Source organism: Tenebrio molitor, chromosome X (genome assembly GCF_963966145.1).
Source record: "Tenebrio molitor chromosome X, icTenMoli1.1, whole genome shotgun sequence".
NCBI classification, from domain to species: Eukaryota; Metazoa; Arthropoda; class Insecta; order Coleoptera; family Tenebrionidae; genus Tenebrio; species Tenebrio molitor.
Window position 1 is genome coordinate 9055018 of NC_091055.1, and position 26465 is coordinate 9081482.

Below are 26465 nucleotides of genomic sequence, written 5' to 3' on the forward strand. Positions count from 1 at the left end.
TAAATTTTATAGACCCAGATTTTCTTTTCTGTATCTTTTTACGAATTTCGTTGTTGTCAGTTGAGATGAAAAAAATTACCCAAGAAAAACACAATTTTTTAAATGGGAATATGAACTTGACGATTTGATGATAGATTTCGGTTTTGTCAGGGTAAAGATAAATATTTATCTTGACGTAGTGGACATATAAATTTGATCCTTACTGCAGTTAATGAGGGTGAAGCGCTTTTTTAATGAATTTCTTTGTTGGTTTTTGTAGGTATGAAATGATGCGTGAGGGGTGAAAGCATTTTATATGAGAGTATGTGAAAGAAACGTGTTCAGGAACGGAGTAACTATCGATCTGGTAATATTAATGATTTAATGCTAATAACAAAGCTTCATCTTCATTACTTAGACGGTAGTTGTACGTTCAATTTTCCCCTAATGTTTATATACCGAAGCTTGTCTGTTGGACAGCGGTTTCCACTGCAAATTGACGTTGACGATTCTCGTTATAAATTCATTTTATGCCGTTCACTCGACCATTACTGCTCTCAAATCGAATATTTCCGACATCGTTCTACATATCAATATTATAATTAAATATATAAGCAGGAATAGAACCCCAAATGAACTAATTCGGTCGTAATCAATTCACATAAAAATAAATCTAACTGTCGTAGCCCTGCGTTTGCGTGTGCAATTAAAGTGTTTATTTAAAATTCAATTATCACGACGCCACTAATTTGATTTAGGGAAGTTTAGTGGGGCAATTAGGATTAGGTGGGAATAAAGAGGCTCCCAAATTGGGCCTAGTAAATGACTGTATAAACTCGGTAAGATTATATCAATTCCCTTGATACTTTAAAATAATTCGTACCTCTAGAGCTTGTTCTGAGCCACGTTGCCGTCATTCCCCGAACTTGCCTCCGAAATAAATTACAAACGTGTACGTCTGTAATTGTCATGCTCGATCTGACATAATATCGTTTATTTTGCATTTATGTAAGATCAAAAGTATCGACGAAATATTTTTTAAATATTTATGTCCTTTGTTAAATTTCGGCTACTGAATAACATCTGCATCGTACGTGAATTGACAACTCGTCTTGGATCTTGTTCTCTCATCCCGTAATAAGGCTGTTACCTCCTAAAATTTATGGGGTTTTTAAAGCTCCTCTCAAACAAAACCGATAATAATGAAACCAAATTGCTAGAATTTCGTTTTATTGTATATTTACAAATACCACAAAAGAAACATCTGCAATGTTAACTGCTTAATCCAAAATCAATTACAACGTCGGAAGAAAACAAAGCAAGGAAATACTTGAGTTACAGTGAACAGATGACCGGCTACAATAATAACTATAAACTGTGTATTTTATAGATATCGCGTTACAACTGTGTATTTTTATGGGCACATTATTATTTTATCTATCGGTCGTTGTTTTCAATCATATTGTTTTAAAAGCTCGTTTCAAACTAATATGTTACACTCAATCCGGACCGATGTTTCAACCGTACACAAGAATTCAACAGGAAATCTAACAACAGTGACTTAATCTTTTCTCATCTAGACCAACACGAAAAGTAAATCTGAAGCCTTTTGTCTGTTCCAAAAATGTATTCAAAAAACATTCGCTTATCTTCTTACGTCAAAATGAAATGAAACAACGCTTTACACTAGTAGTGGTAATTAGAAATTAAAATTAAAACGGAAACGGGTCATTTCGTGTAGTTTTTTTTTTACGTTTTTCAATATCAAATCGTGCGAACTTTGAAGTATGTCGGACTCTTTGTACGATTTTCCAAAAATGAAGGTTCGCGCAAGTCAAAATCAAATCAACTTGTGTATTCGCTCCTGTTTGTAGCTGCAAAATTGGCAATTGAATCGATTCATTTTGTTCCCTTTACTCAATAAAGTCTCTATGTATCAATTTAAAAAATGTCAGATTCAAAGCACATTACAGGTACGTAGAAAAGTCCGATGATTCAATAATCGGATTGAAGGAAATAAAGCGTTTAGCTTTAATAAAGCGTTGTCGAATGTTTTTTAATGTCCACCCTGGGATGGGGTATTTTGTTTGATGTAATCAGCGTACGGTACGATGGTCCAAAGCGATAATTGAATGGAATTTTCATACAATTAAAGTCCTTTTCGAAATTGTCGACAGGGTAAGTATATTGGATTTTCACGGTGAACAATTTGCAAATGTAACTATCGTGATTAAAATAAAATATAACGCGTGGTTATTGCGAGCCCCCCGCAGGGGCATATCGGTTTTATCAGCCTTTTCCTGATCGAACATGCCTAATTAACCTGACCTGACTCGTTTCTTGGAGTTAGGTTAATTGAATTGAGCTGAACCAGTCCATGTCGAATACAGACGGTGTTAAGGACCGTCCGCCGGTGTGAAGTGGTTATTATAGACACTGACATGGCAAAGACAATACAGGACAGAAATATGTAGGTGGTGAAAGAAAGGGTGGTTGTCAGGAATTTTCGGCACTACAAACATCTAGATTAGAACGGCGACGTAACGAAATAAATTTTTGGGGGTAAAAGCAGGTAACATATATTTCAACAATTCTAAAACGTGCACAGGACCATTAATAAAATACAAACAAAATATGTTAATTTTTAGATAAAAGTTTAGATTATAATATACCAGTAACATTCCTGAGCAGCATTTTTATTTCTCAAACAAAAATTCTAATCGTCCATCTAATTTACATTGTCATCACATGCTGCGATTAAAAAATACGGCAGCTTAAAGCTGTATTTATTTTGTCAGTTATGAATTAGTACAGTAAGCTCGCCTGTACAAATAATGTTCTGCGACGTTAAAACTTTTTATCTTGCTTGATGTTAATCGAAGGGAAGAATTTTTTTTAATTAATTTGAGAATTTATGACAACGACTCGTTAAAATTTTCATCTATAAATCGTTTCGTGCCGCATCAAAATAATTAAAATTTCTGTTGGATCACTCGAAATTGCATGATCACCGCTAGTGGTCTATGGATAGATTTTTTATCTGAACGCTGACAACTACCTTAGGGTAAAAATACAAGTTCGCACGGGAGAGGTTTCACAAAGTGTGTCGACATAATTATTAAACTGACCTAGTGCATGCGAAGTTGAATGCCTCGCGTCTATTACCTGGTGAGTGAATGTGTCGATTTTAAATGCTTTGAAAAACTCACAATCTCGTTGAAAGCTTCAACATTTGAGCCTTTTTACTCGAGTAGAGCTTTTTCATTTCTCTCAGTTTTCTTTACAATTAATTACACCGACAAAATGACCTAATACACTTATAACCCCAGGCCATAAAAAAAATATTTCAATATAAATTTGTAATTTTCGAAACACGCTGACACACTATGTTTACACTTTGTTTACTAGATCATTCATTTTTAACTCTATCAGTTCCTATAACAATCTACAACCTAATCTTGGAGATCTACTCGTGAATATTTTCAAGAAAAAATATTAAACCACCATGTTATCCTCTAATTAGTTACATTTATTATGGGTATTTTTCACAATTATAATTTTTTTCACGTAAAATTTTCACTGATAGGATTTACACATTTGTACCAATAGATCCAAATTTTTTACTATGTTCTGACCGACCACACATCTGGTGATGCGGCAATCAGGCCGGATTAATTTATCATTATGGATATTACTAGTATCAAGTAATGACAAATTCTATTTCCCTTTGATATCGTCCCATCCCACGATAAATCCAGAGTGAATACTAACAACCCCAGTTACAATGTCATCTTGTTCCGTGTTAAAAAAATTTCCAACAATATGACAAAAACATAATGATAGCACTTTTGAATTTCAGTTAAACTAATTTTATTAATAGTTAACACTTTTCAATTGTGTTTTAAGTTCATCCGTATAATATTACTAATAAGAACCAAACAATGTTCTGGAAAATTGTATTTAATAATAATACATAATAAAAAAAAAACTAAATAAATAAATTATATATTATATATACCGGGTGTAGAATTGGTTTACGAGACATATGATTTTACATGTAAAAATAAGGAGATCCAATTATTGGCTCCCCTAATAATTTTATGGCAAAATGGTTAAAATGAAAGTTAGAGAGAATTAAAAGTACTGTCTAATTCCACTCTTTGTTTTTTTCTAACATCTTATGGTACTGAAAGAAAAGCAAGAAAGGAGTTAAGACAAAAATACTAAAAAGCAGTACTAGCAATGAAATTTGACTTCTAAAATTATTTGTCGGGTGGTTTCACTATTATTTAATTTTCTTTTGATCTGACCTTCAAATGAACTCGTACAGGACTACAGGACGAATGAATGTTCAAACTTCTCTCCAATTCTTCGAATTCTTTCTATGGCTGAAATTGGTCGGTCTGGGAAACATGAAGCAAATGTTGCTTGGAAGTTTCTTAAAGAAGATCCTCCATAATACCATTTAAAGAAAGAAATAAAATTTCATGCCTACTAGTACTTTTTCGTAATTTTGTGTTAACTCTTTCTTGCCTTTCTTTCAGTACCACAAGATGTTAGAATAAAACTAAGATTGAAATTAGACAGTAATTTTAATTCTCTCTAACTTTCATTTTAACTTTTTTGCCATAAAATTGTTAGGGGAGCCAATAATTGAAACTCTTTATTTTTACATGTAAAATCTTATGTCTCGTAAACCAATTCTACACCCGGTACCTATATTATAAATAAATTATAAATTATATTGGGATAGAATCACTTTGGATGACAAATCGTGGCAAATATACCTGACATTGTGGTGAATGAAACAAATAATGATGCATTCTTTATTGATGTTGCTGTGCCAAACTCCAATAATTTGCATCAGACGTATTGTATCGAGTTGCAAAATACGTGCAACTTGCTTTACCCATAAAAATCTGTGGAATTTAAATAAGATTACGATTTTGCCACTGATCATTTCAGCGACTACTACATTATTATGTATACGATTATTTTCATCTTAATAGAATTATGTTGAGGTGATTTTAATAAAATGGTTTTATGTAACCCAATACACGTTTAATCTAGATGTCTATAAAAATCGAATGTTGTATATGAGGTTATAATTGATCCATGAATTGATCTTCCCGGTATTGCGCTATTGGAAAAGTCCCACCACGTGGTCAATCAGAAAACCACACTTTCAAAAATAAAACTTATAAATAAAAAATTTAGATATGTCATTGTATTCAAGAGAATTTTTAAATGTGTAATTTGATAAACATAAATATGTACCTACGTATTTCCAAACATTAAATTAATTTGAATATTTTTAAATATATTTTTAAATTCGATAAATACTCGTACTCGTATATTGCTGGGGATAAATATGACACAAACGGCGCTTCATAATTGTACCTATATGTCTGGAATATATAAATTTGAAATTGCCCACTGGATATTTTGTAAATATTTCGCTCGGAATGTTCAAAACAATTAGATTTTCCTTTACCAGCTGACTTGTTATTATATGACGAGATAAAATACACTAACACGTGTATAACAATCTGAGAAAGGTGATCTCTGAAGGTATATTATATGTACATACAATTACTCAGATCTGTAATAAAACGATAAAGTCCAAGATAACACAATAAATTGATAATGATAATAAGTTTTTACCCCGAGGTAGTATAATTTAGAATCTACCCAGTGGATTCTTTGTAAAATTGTACGAATTTCGATGGATCATTTTTGCCCTGTTGCATAATTTTTACAATAAAAAAAGCATCTTTTCATTTAACATTATGTTTTTTAAGTTGATCCAAGTAGATATGACAATTAAATGAAAAAAAAAAACAAGAACTTTAATATGGAAGTTTTAAAACTAAAATACAAGTGTCGTTTTCATATCATACATGACCGCAAACAATTTTAATAGTTGAGAATGAATGATAATATGAGTGTTTCGAAAAAGAAAAAATTGTTGTTTAATGATTTAGAAAAAAAGTTATTACGATAATCGTCTCTTTTACCTAAAGATTAAAAATATGATTGACAAAAATTATTACTTGACTTCCGGTAGGTATACGGCAAATTTGCGGTTTGTGTTGCATGTACCGAAAAAAGTTATAAAAAAAGTTTGTTCTATATCTATACGTAGAACAAAAAAAAAAACCACCGAAATTCCAAAACAATTGACCGCGTAGAAAGTGTACCAGAGAACAAATCTGAGCTATAAAAGTCTTAAACGCGGAATAAGTTTTATTGCAAGAATTTTTCTAAGCTAATTTTCGAAATAATTGTACTTTGGTGCAATTTTCTTTCAAATTGTATTCTGAAAATTTTGAATATAGGCATTAAATCTCATTATACATATACCAACTGCTCGCGATAATTCTTTCGATAAGTGCAATTAACATAAACGTCATTTCCGGATTCTTTTTAATGTCAAATGTCAGGTACACCGAAAGTCACGTGATAACTGATAACTAAGCTTTAGACAAGCAACGACGAATGTCGTACACATTTTTTTTTGCTATATCCATGAATAAAAATTGTCGTATAGTTCTCCCACAGTGCAGCGATTTTATGCCAGGGTACCATTTGTATAAACGTTAACAACACCGACAATAGGTTTAAACCGCAAGTACAACCCCTAATCGTAAATTCGTCCAAGCACTACCCTGTAAACTGACAGGTATAGAACTAAAATGATGATTGACAGGGGTCTGTTTATGTCGCTTATCGGCATCTCAACAGGCGTAATAATTACTATTGCCCTGCCATAAAATCGCTGCAGCTCTGGGAGAACTATATGTTGTGGGAACTTCTTGGAAAGCACTGTATACATACAGAGTGTCTCAAAATTCGCGAATTCCGAATTCAGAGCGTTGTAGGGGATCACTTCAGTAGTCCAAATATGGAAATTAAAAAAAACGGGACTCCCCCCACAAAGATACATTGGTCTGAAGGTGCACTCCTTGAAGGGCGTTTTCTTCAAATACAGGCTCAAAAGTTCAGTGTTTATTGTTATTTATGGTCTAGATGATTGTGGAAAATAATAAAGTAAAACAATTTTTTGAAGAATAGTTTTACTTTGGAGTAAAAAAATCTTAAATTTTTGTCATTTTTCTTAAAAATGGAACGGGAACGTAGCTAGACTTGTATTTTGTCACTGTGGATATGAAGGCTGCTATGTATTGAACAAAATTAAAGTGCTTATATGTATCTTCTTCAGTAAGAGCGAATTTTTTCGAGCCCCACTGGTTCCTTCCCTACCACGCTCTGAATTCAGAATTCGCGAATTTTGAGACACCTGTAAATGCATCTATACTGGGTGTTATGGAAGTCCACGTAATAAATTTAACCACCAATAGGACTCGTTAAAATAAACATTAATTTTTTCTGCAAATTCTTCAAAACAGAATTAAAATTAAATATAAATTGAACTCTTAAAAAATCCATACCTAACCGTTCATGTGTTTACAAATCTATTGATAACGAAGCACGGAAAAGATTACTCGATTAAAATATTCGACTGAAAACAAAACAAAAACATTTTCACTCTCTTTCCTTTCAGTTGATATTAATCCCATGAACGAAGTGTCAAATTAGGGGTTAGAAAAAAATTCGATTAAAAAAAGATCAATATGTAAAAAGTGTTTGTTTTTAAGATGGTGATTAAATTTATTACCTGGACTTCCATAACACTCTGTATATACAAGTGCCCTAAAATTCGAGGAAAAACTCAATGAAGCAATGTCAATTCATGGTATAAAATTATGAGAAAAATAATAAATAAATTATTTATGAAGATATAGGGGCTCAAAAAGTGCAGCTTTGATCTCATTTATTTTACATATTAAAAAAAATTTGGACTATTGTATTTGTTTTTTTACTGGCAGTGGTATTAATTCTGAATGATTGTGATCACGATTCCAATTATTTACTTCATTATTTCCAGCATTTCCAACAAGTGATTTTATGTCGGTTTTACCTCAAATAACATATGGCAACATCATATTTCCATGAATAAAAAAAAAATACATACGTACATTTTTGTAGATTATTGGGATAAATCGAATATGTATTTATAAATGTTGCCACATTTAGTACATATAACAAAAAGGTCCATATCTTCTACAAAAAAGAAGATTAACAACGTACTGCTAAGTTGTTCGACGAATTTTGGGGCACCTATGTATGAAAAAATGCAAATAAAACGTTTTGAAAACATTTAATTGACAAATAATTTGGATATTCAAGGAAATCATAATGATAAGTTAAGAATCAAGAAATTTCTCATAAATCATCTAAACCTGAAATCGAATTATTCCGGAAAGTGCAAATTAGGAAAAAGGGAATAAACGGGTAAAAAATACTACCGTGCTGGTGTGAATAATATTAGCTGTTAATAAGTGATCGTCGTTCTGTTGCTTCATTCCGGCCACCTGCATACAGGTGTAAATTGAAAGAGTGACAGTCTAGGAATTTTCCGTATTTATCAGAAACAAGTTTGTAGTAAAAAAATTCGGTCGTTTTCTATGTTTTACAAATGAAATTTACTACGCCTACTAGTTGGAACAAGCCGCGATCATCTTTTTCTTCCGAACACGTAATATAACATATTTAAAGATGGACGTTAAAAAAATGCACCTAATGATAGGTCCTGGTACGTGATGTCGACAAAAGAGTCGGTGTGGTTCGATCGTGTCCAGTATTTCGGTGGTGTAATTTTGAAATAGGAATAAAACGCTAATTAGTAAACAATTGGTGTTATTTTCGTCCGAGAATGTGTTGTTTATGATGTTGAACGGCAACGGCTGAAGATATCAAAGTCTGGAGGCGCGAAGGTTGGCGGTGTCGGGCGACCATCAAAAATGTCGTTTTCGACTGGCTTTTGCCGATGTTTCGGTTTCTTTCTTTTGTGTAACAACAGATTTTTTGACGGTCTGATTTATTTATGAGCTATTCAAAATAATTCGTATTCTAATGCAGACGATTTGATGTGAATCGTAGTTCCAGTTCGATTCCATTGTATGGTAATAGTAGCGAGCTCAGAAAATCGGAAATAAGGCCGATCTCACGTCGTCATGTTTAGCCGTGTCGTTCGTGTTGTTAGCGGCTCGCGTCGTGTTCCTACTTGCAATTCTACGAATTTCTGGATAGATCGAGTATTCATATTTCGAGGAGACCGGACTCCCTGTTTACAGACAAGTGTCAGAATTTCTGTTTGGTTTTCACACCGACCCCTTTGTTTCAACATCACGGAGCTCGTGTGAAATGTTTACAACAACCAGCTTACAGCTCCAAGACGAGTGTCGCACGATAAAAACCAGATGAGGTCGTCTCGGATGGACCCGCCGATGGACACAACAGAAATCGAATCGTTTCATTAGAAAATCGAACGATTAATAAAATCCAATCGAAACGAATAATCACAAAATTCATTCATCGGAAGACGATCATTCTAACCGGCACGTTTTCATAAAAAAATGCTATTTACGTGATACTTTTTTTCACGACGAATTTCATTAGTAAGAATAATTCGTACACCATATGTCAGTAATGATATGTTAGTATCAATCAACACGAATACAAAAGTATTATTATAAATAGAACTCACGTTCGGGTTCCAACTGAGAGAATAAAATATCTTGCTGAGTGGCAATACAATTAGTAGTAATTATATTTGATAATGTAGATGCCTTATTCTTGCCACAACAATAATTATAATGAGTTAGAAGATTTTTTTTACCTCGTCCCGATACTTATAATACACTTTAATTACACTCGAAAAAAAAATACAACACTTTTTATTCATTTTATTGTTCTGTGGCAATATATCTTGTAGGAATTAAGATTAGAATAGGTATGCACCTTATTAATTACACATATTGAATCCCGAACCATCAACTTCACAGTTCGACGTCAGGAGTGCAAGTGATAAATGTATTACACACTAATAGCCCCATTCATCGGCAATAATTAGGCGATCACAAACAGATTTCAACAAATTCAAATGTATGCGGAGCTGCGGGAAATGTGCAAAGAAAAAAGATCGAACGTCCAATGGGTGGTAATGATTGGAGTGTATTAAAGAACATTCATTGAAAGAATTTACCAAGTCACAATAGATCTTTTTTTTTGGTTGCTCTTGCAGAAATACTTAGCGTTGGATGTTGAAGTTGTGTCGAGATAGACTAGCGTAGTTTGAAAATGGCACAGAGCAGAAAAATCACTTAAAAACGGCACGAAATCTGACAGGAAAATATCGAAAAGAATAATGAAGTCAAGAAACGAAACGAAACGACGAAATTATTCCGGCGGATACACTCGAGTTTAGTTCTGCAAAAGATCGTTATTCGTCGATTTTCGTGCGATCATAAAGCAACTCTATCTGGCATTGTGGTATTGAAAGATTTATGCGAATGGCCATTATTGAAAGGATTGTTTTTAAGGAACGACACGACATTCTTCGGCCTGACCCTCATTACGTTGCATCATTTGCCCATTGTCAATAACGAACAACGTAAAATCAATACTACTTAACTATAATTATTAATTTACGGAGCCCGATTATTAATAAACGTCTGTAATGACAGGCTACTCGATGCATTGTTAGATATTCTTCTCCAACCTGTTTGAAATATTGATTGCAATAAACAGTTCTGTTTACTCGTTACATGCCGGAAAGTACAGGGCTTGTCATACATCTTCGAGCCACACTATCTACTCGAGGATAAATAATGGAGGCCACCAACCATAAACACTATTTAGAAACTACAATAATTATAACATGCAAAGCATACAGGCACGAACAATCTCGTTTCCAAAAACTTGCTCCCTCCTGCACACCACCACATTCTATCACACCTCAATAAATATTAACAGAAGGCCGATCCGTGTTTGCTTTCTTTTTGATCCTCCTGTTACCTTACATTCACACAAAGGGCAATCGAACACAAAACACTTGGCTCTCGTACAAAAGCAGTCATATTACAATTTCTCATTTTGGGCAACCACGTTACAACTTCGTACGGTTAATGCGTTTAACAAATCGACAAAACAACAAGGAAATAGCAACGTAATTTCGCTTTGGTCTCTAAATACGTGGATTACCTTATTAGGTGATGCTTTGATTGGCTCATACCACGAGGAAACTAAATATTTGCCAGCGCTCAGATTTTAGAAAGTGCCAGCACACACTATAAAGTACACACGGCTCAACTTTTTCTTGTGGGTGTATGCAAAGAATTTATCCGGCTACGACATACCACAATTGGTTCGAATTCAAATTAATATCTAGTATGAGGTCAGACTGGTTGTTTGCATAAATCCAAACACAAACATTTGCACGTCGAATATTGAAAGTGAGATTATTAGATTTTGTGAAGTGTAGTTCAAATTATCACATTTATTAATTTCCTGATTGTTATCAGATAAAGACACGAGCAGCTTTACAAATTGAATTCGGCTGAGCGACTGGAATCATTTGATATTTGTACTCGAGAGTAGAATTAAAAAAAAAAAAAGAAAATGGCGTCAGGTTAGCGTGCGTTCCAAGATTCAACCACCAAAACGACATCCTCAAATTAGTTCAGGTGAATTCAATTCAACTAGTAATTAGAACAATAATAGAATACTGTATCGTTTCACACTGGCAACGTTGAGATAAATAGTAGTTGATAATTTCCACTTGTCGTGAACAGAATTGAAATTGGACCGTGATGTGTTGTTTGGTTTGGTCAAAAAATGTGACGTCTACGAATCAATATGTACGTTCATTAGTCAAACCAACTGATTGGTGTTTATCGACACAACACGAATCGAAAGGGCAACGCGGATTTCTAATTTTGATTAATAGGAAAAAATATTTTCTTATGTTGGGACGGCTGAATTTGGCAATGTCGAAGTAGTGGAGATAATAGGAAGGAAGGAAGTAAACATTTCACTCATTTCAGGTGGAGAATTAGTTCCTGAAATCCCATTTGGGTAATGCCGGTCCTGCAGACGATGTTTACTGTCTTGTGAGGAATGGTGTAATAATTTAAGATATTAATATTTGGTAATAATTTAGTTGGCCATCGATTTGAGAATGTCGGTATGAAGCAATGTAGCGGTAATATTTTTTCTTTTATGTGGTGATATAAAGGAGTAAAGTCATAAATACCAATAATCAAAGAAAAGATGTACAAAATTTAAATACATAATCTAAAGGGTCGTGTAGTTAGTTCGAGCGGTACAAGAGCGGTCCCAGTCGGGCATCCAGCATTCGTGACTTCAAAATGATTCATAAATTTGAGATTATAACATGAGTTATTGTCGGCCATTTCACGATAGCGCTCCTCAATACGAGCAAAAGAACCAACATGGTTGAACAAAAGTTGCAACAATGTGTAGAAATTCCGCTTCTGAGAGTGAGTCTGTGATAATTGGAGTATCGAGTTGGGTGGGTGGTGTTGTAAAATTAATAAACGGACGAAGAGGCTATCTTCGTCGTCTGTTCCTAGGGTGAATGATGCGGATGATGTAGTTGTAATCTGAGGTTGAGGAGGGTTTAGGCTTGTACTATCGGGGCTTCCGCTGGATTGTGGGGTTTAAAACATCCCGTTAGTTGATACTATTGCCTCTTTTACACGCACACTGGCCACGCGAACTCCCCTTCAAGAGCCTCATCTATAATCCAGAATCAATCGCACCTGGGGATTTGCATTTACTCCGCCACCACATCAACACCATACCCAAATCGAGAAAGCGACGACCTGGACGTAAACGCTGAACCAGATAGCGAGGGGAAAAGATTACTTATACGATTTAATAAAAGGGATTGCTTTTTAACCGTTCGTGTTTGAGGAAATTGACTCGAGTTAGAGTTACTACTCCCGTTCCCATTATTTTAACTTTCAACCCTAACCTCGCTCCTCAAATTATGAGAAAGTGATATTCAACTCCACTTCTGCATAATCGAATTAGTTAAAATGAAATTATCATGTTTAACACATTAAACTGAAGGGGCATTGCATAAAAACGGCATAATAAATAATGGCCGACATAATTATTATAATGTTCAATCACGATACGAAAAGTTTTATCGCGGAACATTGTTAGACATACTACCTCCAAGATTAAAAGCACGCAACGGCAAACTGGCCCAAATTCTACATTGTTAGTCTCTTTTACTTCCAGTATGATAGTGGCGCTATTTCTAGTATAATACAAATGCCAGAGTCGCCGTAAATAAATAACTTGTTCAAGCTGACACACTCCAGTCGATAATGTAGAACTGGTCAATATTTGATTCCTCAACCGAGTCATTTGGAATTTCATAATTAATGCCGGTCGAATAATGCACACCATCAGTCGCTCTCCCTTCCGATACCAAAAGATTTTTTTATTCTCTATTCTCTAACGAAACGATCAAACCTGCACTTCCAGATTAGTCTCGAAAACAGAAAGCTTGGTCCCATCGTTACTGCCACTTCAAAGAACTAAAGGTGAGTAATTATAATTCTCAATTAAATTACTTCCACATGTCTCCGATATAATTACCATAGTATCGCTTCCTTTTAAAATAGACGCTCACTCTACGTGTGTGTCTACTGACTGTAACATATCTCTTGTACAAATTTCCTCTGAAAAAGTCGTCATGAAATGGAACTCTTCTTTGCCATTCTGCTCACTATGAAACTGCATCGACGCCAGTCGATATTAACTTCTTTGCAGAGAGCAAAATATTGTGAAATGCTTTATGCATCAGAGGAAGCGCTTTCTAGATTTTACAGCTCTAAATAATAAACGAGAGAACAGTCACCATTAACGGTAGATCCGATTATAAATTCGCTCTTTCCATTATAAAAATATTAGAAGTACCGAAGTAGTCTATGACTCATTTTAGTTCAATTAGAAGCAAACTGTTTCAGTCGTCGTCTAAATTAATAATGCGAAATTGAAAGCAACGTTTAGGAAGGCGGTGTAGCTAGCTCTAACTAATTGATGTTTTATAAACTATTTCGTAGAGCAGTAGTGCTCACTCAGTTTTGTGTTTGTTTGTCTGATTCCCCAGTAAAATATCGTTCAAGTACTGTTCCAATTGTTTTAAGAGTCAAGACGAAACTAAAGTTCTACACTTAGATTCGTTTCCACTTTGTGGTGGAAGCGTAAATTTACAAACTTACTACATTGTGCAAGACACTTTATTATGGAGTGTGTGTTATTTCAACAATTTTTTTTCAACGTCGATCTTGGCTAAAGAAAAAGAGTTATATACACTACAACAGTGACTGAGCATTTTCTACGCTATTATCTTTGATTTATCTCACGAAATGCACGCTAGCACTTTAACAGTACGTAGAATTCGTGTTTTTGACGTCGCATTTAAGTGGGGCCTTCATTTAAAATTTTCGATAATGTAAAAGTGGCGAAAATTCGACAATAATCGATATTTGTTGGACATTTAGCAAAGTTAAATGGATTGGAAAGTTTTAAGTAAGTCAGAATGTATATTTAACAGGTTCTTTTATTCATGAGTGCAAATGAAATGTAATTTATTGAGTAGTCGGTGTAAGCTGTAATATAAAAATGGTTATTGTATTTCGACGAGCGATGATGCAAATTGGATGAAAAATGGTTAAATAAAACGATAAAAACATTAAATACTTGGGGGGTGTTGAGAGAGATGAAGTGACGACGTTATTTTTGAAATTGATTTTATTAAGCGGTGGCGAAGTGTTACGGTTATCGACTTGTTAAATTAGCAAAATTTGGCGGTGACGTATTGATTTTAAAGGAAAAATTGAGGCCCGACATAAACTTAAATATTTGGAAAGGCGGCAATGTGAAAGTCAAACATAATTTCGACACTTCTTCGCCGCGGAGGAAAATATTTGTGGATGAAAATCGTCATTGTCTCTCCGAATTGTCGGCCGTCGGAATCTGAAAACAAACAAGAATTTCTTGCAGTTTTCTCAGTAAGTTACAGCCTCATTGTTTACTCAGTTGATCAAAATACCTCGACAGCGAATCCGATCCGGCCGAATTACAAATGGCCTGTTCGGTCGCAGCGCGAAGTTCCAACCCGATTTTCTTCACTCGTAATGAGAAATTAAACTCTATTATTCCGGTGATGTTCCGGATTTGGCAAAGAACTTGCCCTGCGGGTCGCTTATGCCGAATCAATGCGAATCACACGGCTCGTTCGATTCGTAAACCGACGTTTTGTCCGATCCGGTGACGAGTTTAATACTTTCCCGTACGGAACGATAACAAATTAATTCGATTGGTAGTGCATGCCCTATGTAAATTAGGACCAATTTTACGAGCGAATTGGCTTTGTTCGTATTTGTGTGAGTATCTCGAAAAGTGGAAGAAGCTTGAATCTGGTCACGTCATCTTTTAGACGTCTGTTCCCCGAAGCATCATCGTGAGTCGATTTAAGCTCAAAAGCTGATTTGCAAACAAGCCTCTATCATATTAATGGCATCGTCGTACGTACGGACTACTCGACGAATGTTTAACAATTAAAATCATTTCTCTAACAACCGATTTCGTCCCGTTCCGTAGAGGATTTCGCTCAATTTGTGCACTTCACTCTTCCGAACTTTACGAATTAATTGGAGACGTCTGATATTTTCAACCGAAATAATACATATTGATACAGCATATTTACAACCGACTACCTTTGACTTTTTCGCATTGCAAAGGTCAAATGGACGACAGTGGATGGTCAGTAAACATAAGGGCGGAAGCTAACACTCGTTGCAAAGGTTGAAGAGTTACTTACTGCGCCATTTGCTGTTCCCTGCTATCATCGATACACAAATGGCGACAGAATCGTTTCAAAAACACCGTTTCCTATCAAACGCGAAACTCTTCAAATTCAAACGTGCCGAACACAGAGGTATAATCGCGGATGACAAAGAATTCAAAAAGCCATTACTTAATTATGTTAGATTTCCGAGCCGAACGAGATTCAAATCGATTTTTACGTGAATCGGATTTGTTTGCTTAAAAACTAGTCGCTTTTAAAAGTAACGAAATTGATTTTGTACCGTTCGAAGTCGACAAAGCTCGCATTACGGATAATAAAAGGAATCATATTTTGTACGTCAACATTGTTATCAACAAAATGCAATAAATTTCGAAGAAGGTAAAACGATTGGGAACAATGCGCACTGGAAACGTTTGTTCTCCGACCATTGCGGTCAAATTTTATTCAATATTACAAACTGTTGAAGATAATTAATACGCCATTAATCATGAGGAGGTGGAAAGTTGTTTCCATTGAAAGGGACCGCTTGCAACTCGTCATAACTATAGAAATACATATCTAGAGGGTCCGTAAGGCCGCAGACGCAAACACGAACAAAGAACTCTAATAACATAAGCTTCACATATCTCACATTTTGCATTTAACAACTGCGCCTGTAATAAATACCGCCGCTGTATTTAAAAAATATGCGTAGGTACATATAATTTCACGTACGCAGCAGCATTGCAACGGTGCGATCCAAATTGACCAAATTCAAACAAACAACCCTTTGTGAGGATTTTTATTAAATTCAAGCTTTCAATCGAAACACCTGCTAATACCCCACGTCGGTTGAATGACTGTTTTTCAGATTGTTGTTGGCAGATTCCAGGGATTTTGTCTTTCATTTGGTCTAATTCCTGGTGCCATCAGGTAGTAATTTCGTTTTAATTATGAGGTAAATTCGGTCTTTTGCAAATACTGAACGCTCCACGTCGGGTTTTCGTTCGTCGAAAATGTCATTGAGAATCACTCTCCCTGTGTAATAATCCTAATTTGATAATTTTGGGAATTTATTGTGGTTCGCCACCGGATTCGAAATTTTAGTAGAGTAAATTTTATAGTCCGCGCTGCTCTTATTTATCCGAATAATAAACGAAAATTTAATAGAATTATCCGTCCGCTTCCGTTCATTCGAAATATTCGGAAATCCAGAAATTGTATTTTAATGGAAGAATTTTACCTGGAATATCTTAAATTCCTTTATTTTAAACAATGAGCTGAGAATGAAGAGGGAAAGTGCAAAATTGACGATGAATTTAAGGCAGAAGAGATTCGCGGTTTTATTACCTTCAGGAACACTTGCGCACCGATTTGAAAGTATGTATATTCAAATAAATGATGAAATTCTTGACATCAATTGATCAGATATCGACAATGTTCTGGAGTCGATAACGGAGCTGTTGGTGGAGAAAGCTAACTCACGAACTCTGTTTTAACCCACATCTCCTAAGCATGACTGTTCGACCTGCCGGCCTGGTGAATAATTTGACGAATCGGCACTTCATAATTTAAAATCGATGTTTCATCGCTAAATTATGAGATTATCTACCTATTTACACCATCGGAAAACTGAAATTTCCAACGATATAAATAACTTCAACTCTACCACATACGCAATTTTTTCAAAACAGACAATTTCACAAAATTACTGAAATACTCCTAGATCCAAGTCGTGTCTGTCTGTCTCTCTGCTCGATAAATAATTCTCAAAGTCATTAATAAACATTTCCTCGTAGTCAAGTTTTGTGCGCTAATAATCAAAGTTTAGAACCAACGCTTGTCTTTATGACGTCAGACTTTTTTCTTATAACAACCTGTAACATGGTTTATTACCTTAATTATACATTGTTCCAGTATTAAATGCGTTGATGTTTGTGATTCTGTTATCGTCTAGACTGTTAACAAAAATTACCTAATTCAACTAATTTATTGACGTATGATTAAACACAAACATAATTTCACCGGTCGTTGATGCTTGATATACGATTGGTGTTGTAAAATGATGAAGTTATAATTATAAACAATGTGCAGATTTTTACGGTTTAATGAAGTCGGAAAAATTAGGGATTTCTTTGAAGTATGTAGTAAAGGTAAGTAAGTCCCCCTCGCCGTTGAAATTATATTTACTACGTTATTATCTATTAAAAAGATATGTACTATTAATTGAGGGGGACCGTTTTAAAACGGACGCTTAAAATAGATAATTAGATGAAAAATTAATTAATTGGTATTTAAAGGTCATCAAGTGGGGACGTAACATTTGTAGTTCGATTTTGATCAATTAAATCAATAGTAGAATGTTCGATCGTGTAATTTGTAGTTTGAGATGATAGCAGTTAATGTTGTTAATAAAAAATGAGGTTTTCCGATCGCGTAAAATGTCGATGTGAATCTTGCATAAAACAGAATAATTATTACATATTTATGATTGACGGATAAAAAGTTATGGCTTTCGAAATCTAAAAGTAACGTCCTTTCGGGATGATGTATTTAACGGCATGCAAAAAGTTGCCAAATTGTAGAGTCACCTCGATTTTTGTTGCAATGAATGGAAGAACCATTATCTGTCAGAGTATTTTATGGTTGCTAATAAACCGATCGAAAATAACATAAAGATTATATTCATTTTTGTGACAAAAATCGCGGGAGTGGTCCTATAAAATGTCCATTAGTGACGGTATAAACATTTGGATTATCTAAAATTACTTCTTCAGATATGAGAAGAACATTAAAATCGCCTAAATCAACAAACAATAACGGCGAATGTGTCTCAAAATAGATCAATTATTATTATTGTTATTGTTGGCGTTGCGCAGATAGATTGGTAAGTTGAGCAACAGAAAAGTGGCGATTTCGAAATACCGCAAAAACTTTCATTAAAAAAATGTTGCGGTGGAACGGCGTCTAGAATTAGCGAAATGAATAATTTGCATGGAATAGGGTTGGGTTGAGTGGTGATTATAAGAAAAAGCCGGCAGCGAATTGGGTTTTCGGTGTTTATTTAATGCAAAATTGTAAAACGGTGAGGTTATAATTTGTGAAAATGATACATTTCCGTAACGAATTTATGTAAATTCAGGGTTAAATGTCAAATTTGATTCTGGTTCGGTATAAATTAAGAAAAATCCATCTCGATACTGCGGAGAAAGAGTGACTGGAGGCATCGAAACAGACAGATCGAGAAATTTAAATAACATTTAGTCTATAAGGGATCGAATATAGATGTTGGCGTGCGATTTCTAGGTTGAAAATCGAATCGAATAACCCACATCGACTGGATTAAATTTGGTTAGGTTTAAATGCGAAATTATGCAGAGTCGCGCCTGCGAACAAGAAAAACTTGAATGTCTAAGTGGATTTCGCGCTTTATTATTAAATGAGCACTTGACAAAACGTTTTTGTCGTCATCAGTGACAATGTTGTCGAGTAATGACATTTTTTAGTGGATCGACGAGTGGAAGGAAAAAGACATCCTCGAACGAAATTCAAGAGCGCCGTGATATTCAACACTTTCAGTTTCACCCCGACCACCAGGACAAAAAGCTACCTGGACGTTCTCCGAATTCATTATTATGCAGCTTTTTTGCGTGTCGCCCGTAAAACACGTGTTGTAACATGTCAAAAGCTGCATTCTTTCGAGATGTTCTCCAGTTTGAAGATTCGCCGGTTGTGTAAAAAGGCGATTTCCGCGACTGCCAGTCTGGAGCCTTCACACACCCCATTTGATTGACCGCTTCCCTCGATTGTTCTTCGCATTGTGAATCGCAACTCGAAGGCACAACCAGAACAATAGAACCATTCCGTACCGCAGGAATATTAATTTAGCTCGGCAAATTTGTACTCTTGAAATTAACAGCTAGGAGAAGAGCCGGCGGCCGAATAACGGGCCCCGGCTACGTCCAAATTGTTAATTTCGACAAAACAATGGAGTCGGAGTCGGACTTACATGCTGTCGGTGGTATTCCAGTGAACGTGGAACGTTTTCGAGCAGGTGGACTGGGTGCACAAGAAGACGGTCTCCATGCAGACGAGCAACACTACGGTGAGACAGGAGGTGGTTCTAAACCCCGGCAAGATCAAACTGCACTTCTTTATTAACACGGCCATCTCGCGACCCGATCACCAAAAATCACTCTTCCACTGAACACCAACCAAGACCCTCCTACCATCGAGGGACACCCGGCATCTTCAACAATAGCCGGCTCTGACCCACCAGAAACTGTCATTGTCCCGGCACATGTTCGATTCCGACGTGGATGCGGTCGAAGAGCTGGCGTGTCGCGATTTCCTCCAACGGCGGTCCAACGCGTTCTGCTCTCTGCTCCTCCGCGACCTGGACTTCTGCGGCGTGGTGCGCCGACCGGCAACGCGCCAGTTGGTCGGCCGTCGGCCTCCGGTCGTCGCTTCTCGTCCGCAATCGCCGGATCAGCAGGTGAGGCCCCGGTGGCGGCGACGGTGGTCGCTGGTCGCTGGCCCGCAGGTAGATGGTAGAGCACGGGAAGACTTCGAACTCGCTGCCCTCCCGCAATCGCCGCTTCGATCAGAATGCGCGCTTGTTTATGGGGACGGCATGTATGCCAAACGCCAAATATCACGATAATAACTGACCACCATTAATTAGCCCCCGAGCGCGTCCGGAGACGCGAAACCATCATACCATCGTACCATCTGGTGTTCCTCGACGAGATTCGCGATATCGACGTCGCCCAAACCCACCTCCGGGCCCCACAACCCCCTACGTTCGGACACTTTCGACGATCATCGAAAACTGATCAAAATCATTTTTTTTATAATTCCACCTGTATCGTATCCGTTCGATTTTTGACCATCCCCGGGCACCGTTATCTACCAAACGGAATCACCTCGGATCTGCTTCGTATGCAAAAATCTGAAATATTTTCCCACAAATGTAAATACCTTCCACAATTATTCACCATTAAATATTTTCGACTAATATACACTGTGAACTATCTGCTGATCCCCGATCTACACTTATCTAAACATCAATCTGAAAATGGCTGACATTTTTTATTTCATTAGTTACTAGGTGGCACACAAATAGACAACATAAATTAACTAAAAATTTATTTAACAACGTTCACACTTGTAACAAAAATCAAAACTCACTTTATCTAATTTTTTTCGCGTTTAAAAATCACGAATCAATGACATTTTGCAACCCTCCAATTTGACTCCTTGCACCTTCGGTTTTACAACCGACATCTTGTCAAGATGTCACGGTACAGAAAATATCTACGTATAAAAGTAATTAATTAAGATTCCCGAGATAAGAAAAGTTAATGTGGTCAAAAAAAGTGGAACAGTAGAAAGAGTGTGAGTTATTTTTTGTTACAGATTGAATTCGTTTTATACATTCGTTATTACCTGAAAATCCTCGTTTTGTGCGTGTGAACTGAAGACTCGAACACGGTCTTGTATCCGTTATCTAAATAACAATCACAATAATGCTACAAAAAGTTTCAAAAATTCCCCAGTAATAGTCTGATGTAAGTGGAATGTAATTTTTGTTAAAATGCTTTGGTGAAATTGTTTCTCCTACTAATAAACTACATAAATTATTTTTATCAAGATCTGCTACGTGTCTCCAAATCAATTTAAAGCCATAAACAACGGACTAATGAGGCGCAAATTTAGTTTACCCGAGCCACGTCGGACCCGTCCAAGTATGTGTAAAATTTTTGAAAAATCGTTACGCTTTGTACCGGGTGTCCCATCACTTGTGTCCCGTAGGAAAATGACTTTAAAACTAAATTATATTTATATGAAGGTATTATAGATGCATAAATACTGTTCACCGCCACAAAAATTGGGTATTACTTTTTTGTTAAAATTAATTACCTAGGTACAGCAAGCAAAAAACTATCACTTTAAAAATTAAATTTTGTTCGATGCAGTTCAAATTTAGTATACGTTATGAAATAGTTATAGAGAAATAAAATCCGTAATTAGAATTTAATTAAAATGTTTTGATGTAAAGATATTTGGTTAATTTAATTTGGGTCCTTCTACTTTATAAAAATTTATGGAAGACAAAGTTAAGTTTGTGGGTATTATTCTTGTCCACAATTTATGGTACGAAGACCATTCAAGAGGGTTCCAGCGGTACCTGCCTGTGTTACGGCGTCAAACACACTGCACCCCTCATAAATCTTCGTCTGCAATAAATTTTCATAAAGTAGAACGGCCCAAATTAATTTAACCAAATATCTTTACATCAAAACATTTTAATTAAATTCTAATCACGGATTTTATTGCTCTACCATTTTTTCAAAACGTATACTAAATTTGAACTGCATTGAACAAAATTTAATTTTTAAAGTGATAGTTTTTTGCCTGCTGTACCTAGGTAATTAATTTTAACAAAAAAGTAATACCCAATTTTTGTGGCGGTGAACAGTATTTATGCATCCATAATACCTTCATATAAATATAATTTAGTTTTAAGGTCATTTTCCTACGGGACACAAGTGATGGGACACCCGGTACAAATTGTCTTTAATTTCGACCGCTGATACGATCCCGCTTCGAGCACGGAACACTGTAATGAACAAAAGCTTTGAACAATTGCGATTATTATCTGAATCACCCTCATGTTAAGTGAATTTCAAAATTACGGTTTAAATCCGTTACAATACGTGAAAAAATTGTCTCTGTTCATCTGATAACCGCTCAAATGTAGACGCCACCAGAAATTTGCTGTTTACGTCACACCGCCATATTTCTGACGTTCAAAAAGATTTTTATCCAGGAAGCAACGTTTTTTTCTGATACATTTTTTTTCCTAAATATGTAGTACGTGTAACGTGTTTTATATTTTTTTCTTGCAGGGACATTTTTGATGCAAAGAATCATTCTTAAAAATAATTTTTATGGAACACGATTGATCGCAAAGTGTGTAAGAAACATTGACCACCCAAACTCGGACGAAAAGTAAACAAGTCAAAAATTAAGTGCTTTAATAGCCAAACATTTAGCTCAAGGATAATTGAAATTCGTTTGTTTATATTTGTTTGATAGTAGTGAAGAAGAAAATACCGAAATATTTATTTTTTTATCCATTTACAGCAGCCAGGATACAACTTAACAAGGAGATTAGCTCAACTTGGTTTATAAACAAACTTGAAGAAATACATGTCTACTAAACAGTATAATAAAATGCAAACATAAATTATTATGTATATAACAGTGTCGTTCTTTAAGTAGACATAAACCAACACTAAATTGAAACGAATGATTCACTCTAATTTTACAATTCTACAAGACTTAACCAAGTTATGGAGCAATTTGCTAAAACAAAATTTTAAATCACAGTTTTTACATTTAGTTCAAGATTTGTTCGAATTGTGTCAATTCTAGGTAATTTATTTCAAAAATATCTTAGTTTATTACACGGACGAAATTAAAAATCTTAGTATTTAATTATCGAAATTACTGATCGTAAAGGCTCTTATATGGTCAATATAATCAATTAATTATTGACAAATTAACAAGTAATGAAGTCATGAGTAATACATTTGCTGGCGTCTAGGCGTAATGATAAGGTCAAGTAAACTTTCAAAATGGACTTGATTTCTTGCAAATTGAGTATAATTTATATTTATTTATAAGTTATAAATTGACACTAATTACTTTTCGATGTAATAATTGACTTGATTGTTTTTGTTATGAAGTACATCACAAAGTACTCACCTCTAATGAATTATTTAACACTATTTATGCTGTAATGCAAATAATGAAATATTTTCGGAAAAGTCTTTTGCAGAGATATTTGTTTTTAAAATTTTATTGGTGTGTTTGGTAATGGTAATTTTGGACGCAGAAGGTCCGAATAAAAATTGATACACTTACAAGTTTTTGATACATTTTACGAAACATATAGGTATACATAGTTGGATCCACGAGGTGTAGTAGAAATGTTAACCCTTGATGCCTTTGTACACATTGATTATTAAAAAAAAGTGGCACAAATTTAAATGAAAAATTAACTTTTCTATGTTTTTTTTTTCCTCGTTTTTCTGTATCACTGAAAAAGCGGATCTACAGTGAAGCTCGCGGTAACGCGTCCAGAGCAGTAGCATGGCAGTAGGTCTTTATCGGAAGCGATTTCCAACTCGACAAGTCCCTGACGCGCGTTTGTACCCGGGAGTAGGTACTTCGTGATTACTGATTACGGTTCCTTCCGCATGTCCACAGTGGACATGGGCCCTACACAAAGTGACCGAAGACTGGAAGCTCAGGATTCTGTCGCACCAACTTCAAGGCTTGCCGTTCAACAGGGTTTATCACAATCAATGGTATGGCGCATTTTACACGAACAAGATTAATTTGTACCCATATCACGCGCAGCGCGTGCAAGTGTTAAAAGTCGAAGATCTTCCCCGGCGAGTCAATTTTTGCGAATGCTTTTGTACTTCACCATCACAATGAAGATAATTGATTTGTCAAGACCTTGATGGCAACTGACAACGCTGGGTTTACCCGTGAAGGTGCAGATAACAGCCGCAATACGCATATTTGGAGTGACGAAAACACAAGCACGCATTTCAAAATTAATTTTCAATCAATGTTTGGGATGGCATCGTTGATGACCACCGAGATTAACTGGTGCACATTAGTTGGACTCATTAAGAAATAGACTAGAAGATCTTTTAGAGGACCTACTTCTGATAGTAAGGCGCGATATGTGGTACTTACTCGATGGTGCGCCCCCACATTATGCAATAATTGTAAGGGAATGGTTAGACGAAAATTTTCCAGATGAATGAATTGGAAGAAACGGACCAATACCATTGCCTCTTCGTTCACGGAATTTAATTCGTTGTGATTTTTTCGTATGGGGCCATATGAAACAATTGGTGTACGCGGAACCTGTAAATAGTGAAGAAGTGCGGCCAGAATAATTGGCGAAATACGATTTTTAATAGACTGAGTGACTCGTGGAGATGAGGTGAGCGTACATGCATTGATAACGGGGGACAGCATTTTAAACGATTATTATTATAAATAATTGTCTTATTTATATTTGTTGTAAATGACAAATTTATCTAATACCGTGGACGACCTAAATTCAAATTCACGATGAAACCCAAACAACAGAACAAAAGTCAACTGAAAACTATTACATATTTCTGTGATAATTGATTAATTTGTGTACGATTTTGTTTAATGAACGTGAACGTGGTTTTTGTGTCCCGGCGCATCTCAACAGCTGTTTGTCGCTTTTTATTCTACGAAAGTGAACGTAGTTTTTGTATGTTTTGACTTGATGAGTGCGTATTGATTCATTAATATTCTTGTGACCACCTAACAGTTTTCGGTGGCTTCAATTTGCCATTATTTTTCACTTTTAAGATTTAGCATTTAAAATTATTTTTAAATTATCATTTGGAGATGCAAAATATAGAATTTGAATATTTACTAAACCTCGTGACGCACCCTGTATATGTACAGGGTGTTATGTAAGTAATCTGCCAAAACGTAACTAGTGTACCTATAGTACCTCTGCAACGATTAAAACTATACGTATAATTTGTTACTGCTTTTCCTCTTACAGCAATTGAAAAGATTTAAAGTTGACCAATAAGAGCTGACAACGCAAATTACACAAAATTTAAGAATCATGGTGATTTCAGATTTAAAAAACAGTATCTGTCACTTGCTTGTCACATTTGAAATTAAAAAACAGTAGCGGCGTAAATTATGAAAATCAACAACTACCAAAAATGAAATTTTATTCAATTAAATGTGTAAAATGTCCCCCATTGTTTTCAATGCATGCTTGCCAACGCCGCAGCAACGACCCTTTTACGGATGTAAGAAGTTCGGGATCATTTCGTATTTGATTTGGTGCATCCAAAATCCTGGTCCATAACTCATGGCGGTTTTGAGGAAATGTGTTGTAAACCAAAAATAAAAATCTAAAGGATTTAGGTCCGGAGACCTCGGTGGCCACGTTACAGGGCCATTTCTACTGATCCATTTGTTGCCATACTCATTATTCAAATAATTAACGTCACGGTGAATATGCGGAGGAGTTCCATCTTGCATGTGCCATATGTTTGCGAAAATTTCCACTGGAAGATTTTCTCTGTGCTCTTCAATTAGAGTGTGTAGTAACTCGAAGTATAAATTTCCGCATGATTTTCAAACAGCAACCGCAAGCATCGACAAAAGTTTGTTCGACGATCGAAGTCTTCGGATCGTAACGCTTGTACACGTTTATAATGATAACGATGTATGTTTTCATTTTCAACAATTTCCAAACTGTAAATGTTGATGTCTCAAATATTTGACTTATTTGACGTACCTACACTCAGATTGCGATTTTCGTCAATTAAATGTAAAATGTGTTCATCACGTTGTACAGCGTTTTGATTAGGATTCCTTCCTAGATCACAAGTACTTTGCTGAACTTGACCAGATTCACAAAGCCTTCTGTGGACGTCTACAAAGACTCCTCTGCTTGCCAGTCCTCTATTCGGATATAGTTCCTGATAGCGTCTTACCACAGCTCGACTGTTTTGTTCAACCTCACCATAGACCAAGCATGTTTGCATATTCCTCGTTTGTGAAGAATTGAGGCACTTGCAGGCACAATAATTGAAATAACGATACCACTGTACTAATAAAACTAGAAATGTCAATTTTGGCAGTTCTGTTTTTTTTATTT

General features: G+C 35.5%; 1 protein-coding gene across 1 annotated transcript in view; it reads right to left on the reverse strand.

The window, feature by feature from the left end:
- The window catches only part of Ephrin (ephrin), a 69965-nt gene extending 49769 nt beyond the window's left edge, over nucleotides 1-20196 (reverse strand). The window contains exon 1 of the mRNA XM_069060124.1: nucleotides 19722-20196. Coding sequence (XP_068916225.1) covers nucleotides 19722-19882 — 161 coding nt within the window. The 5' untranslated portion in view covers nucleotides 19883-20196. The remainder of the gene's footprint in view (nucleotides 1-19721) is intronic.
- Nucleotides 20197-26465: the final 6269 nt, after the last annotated feature.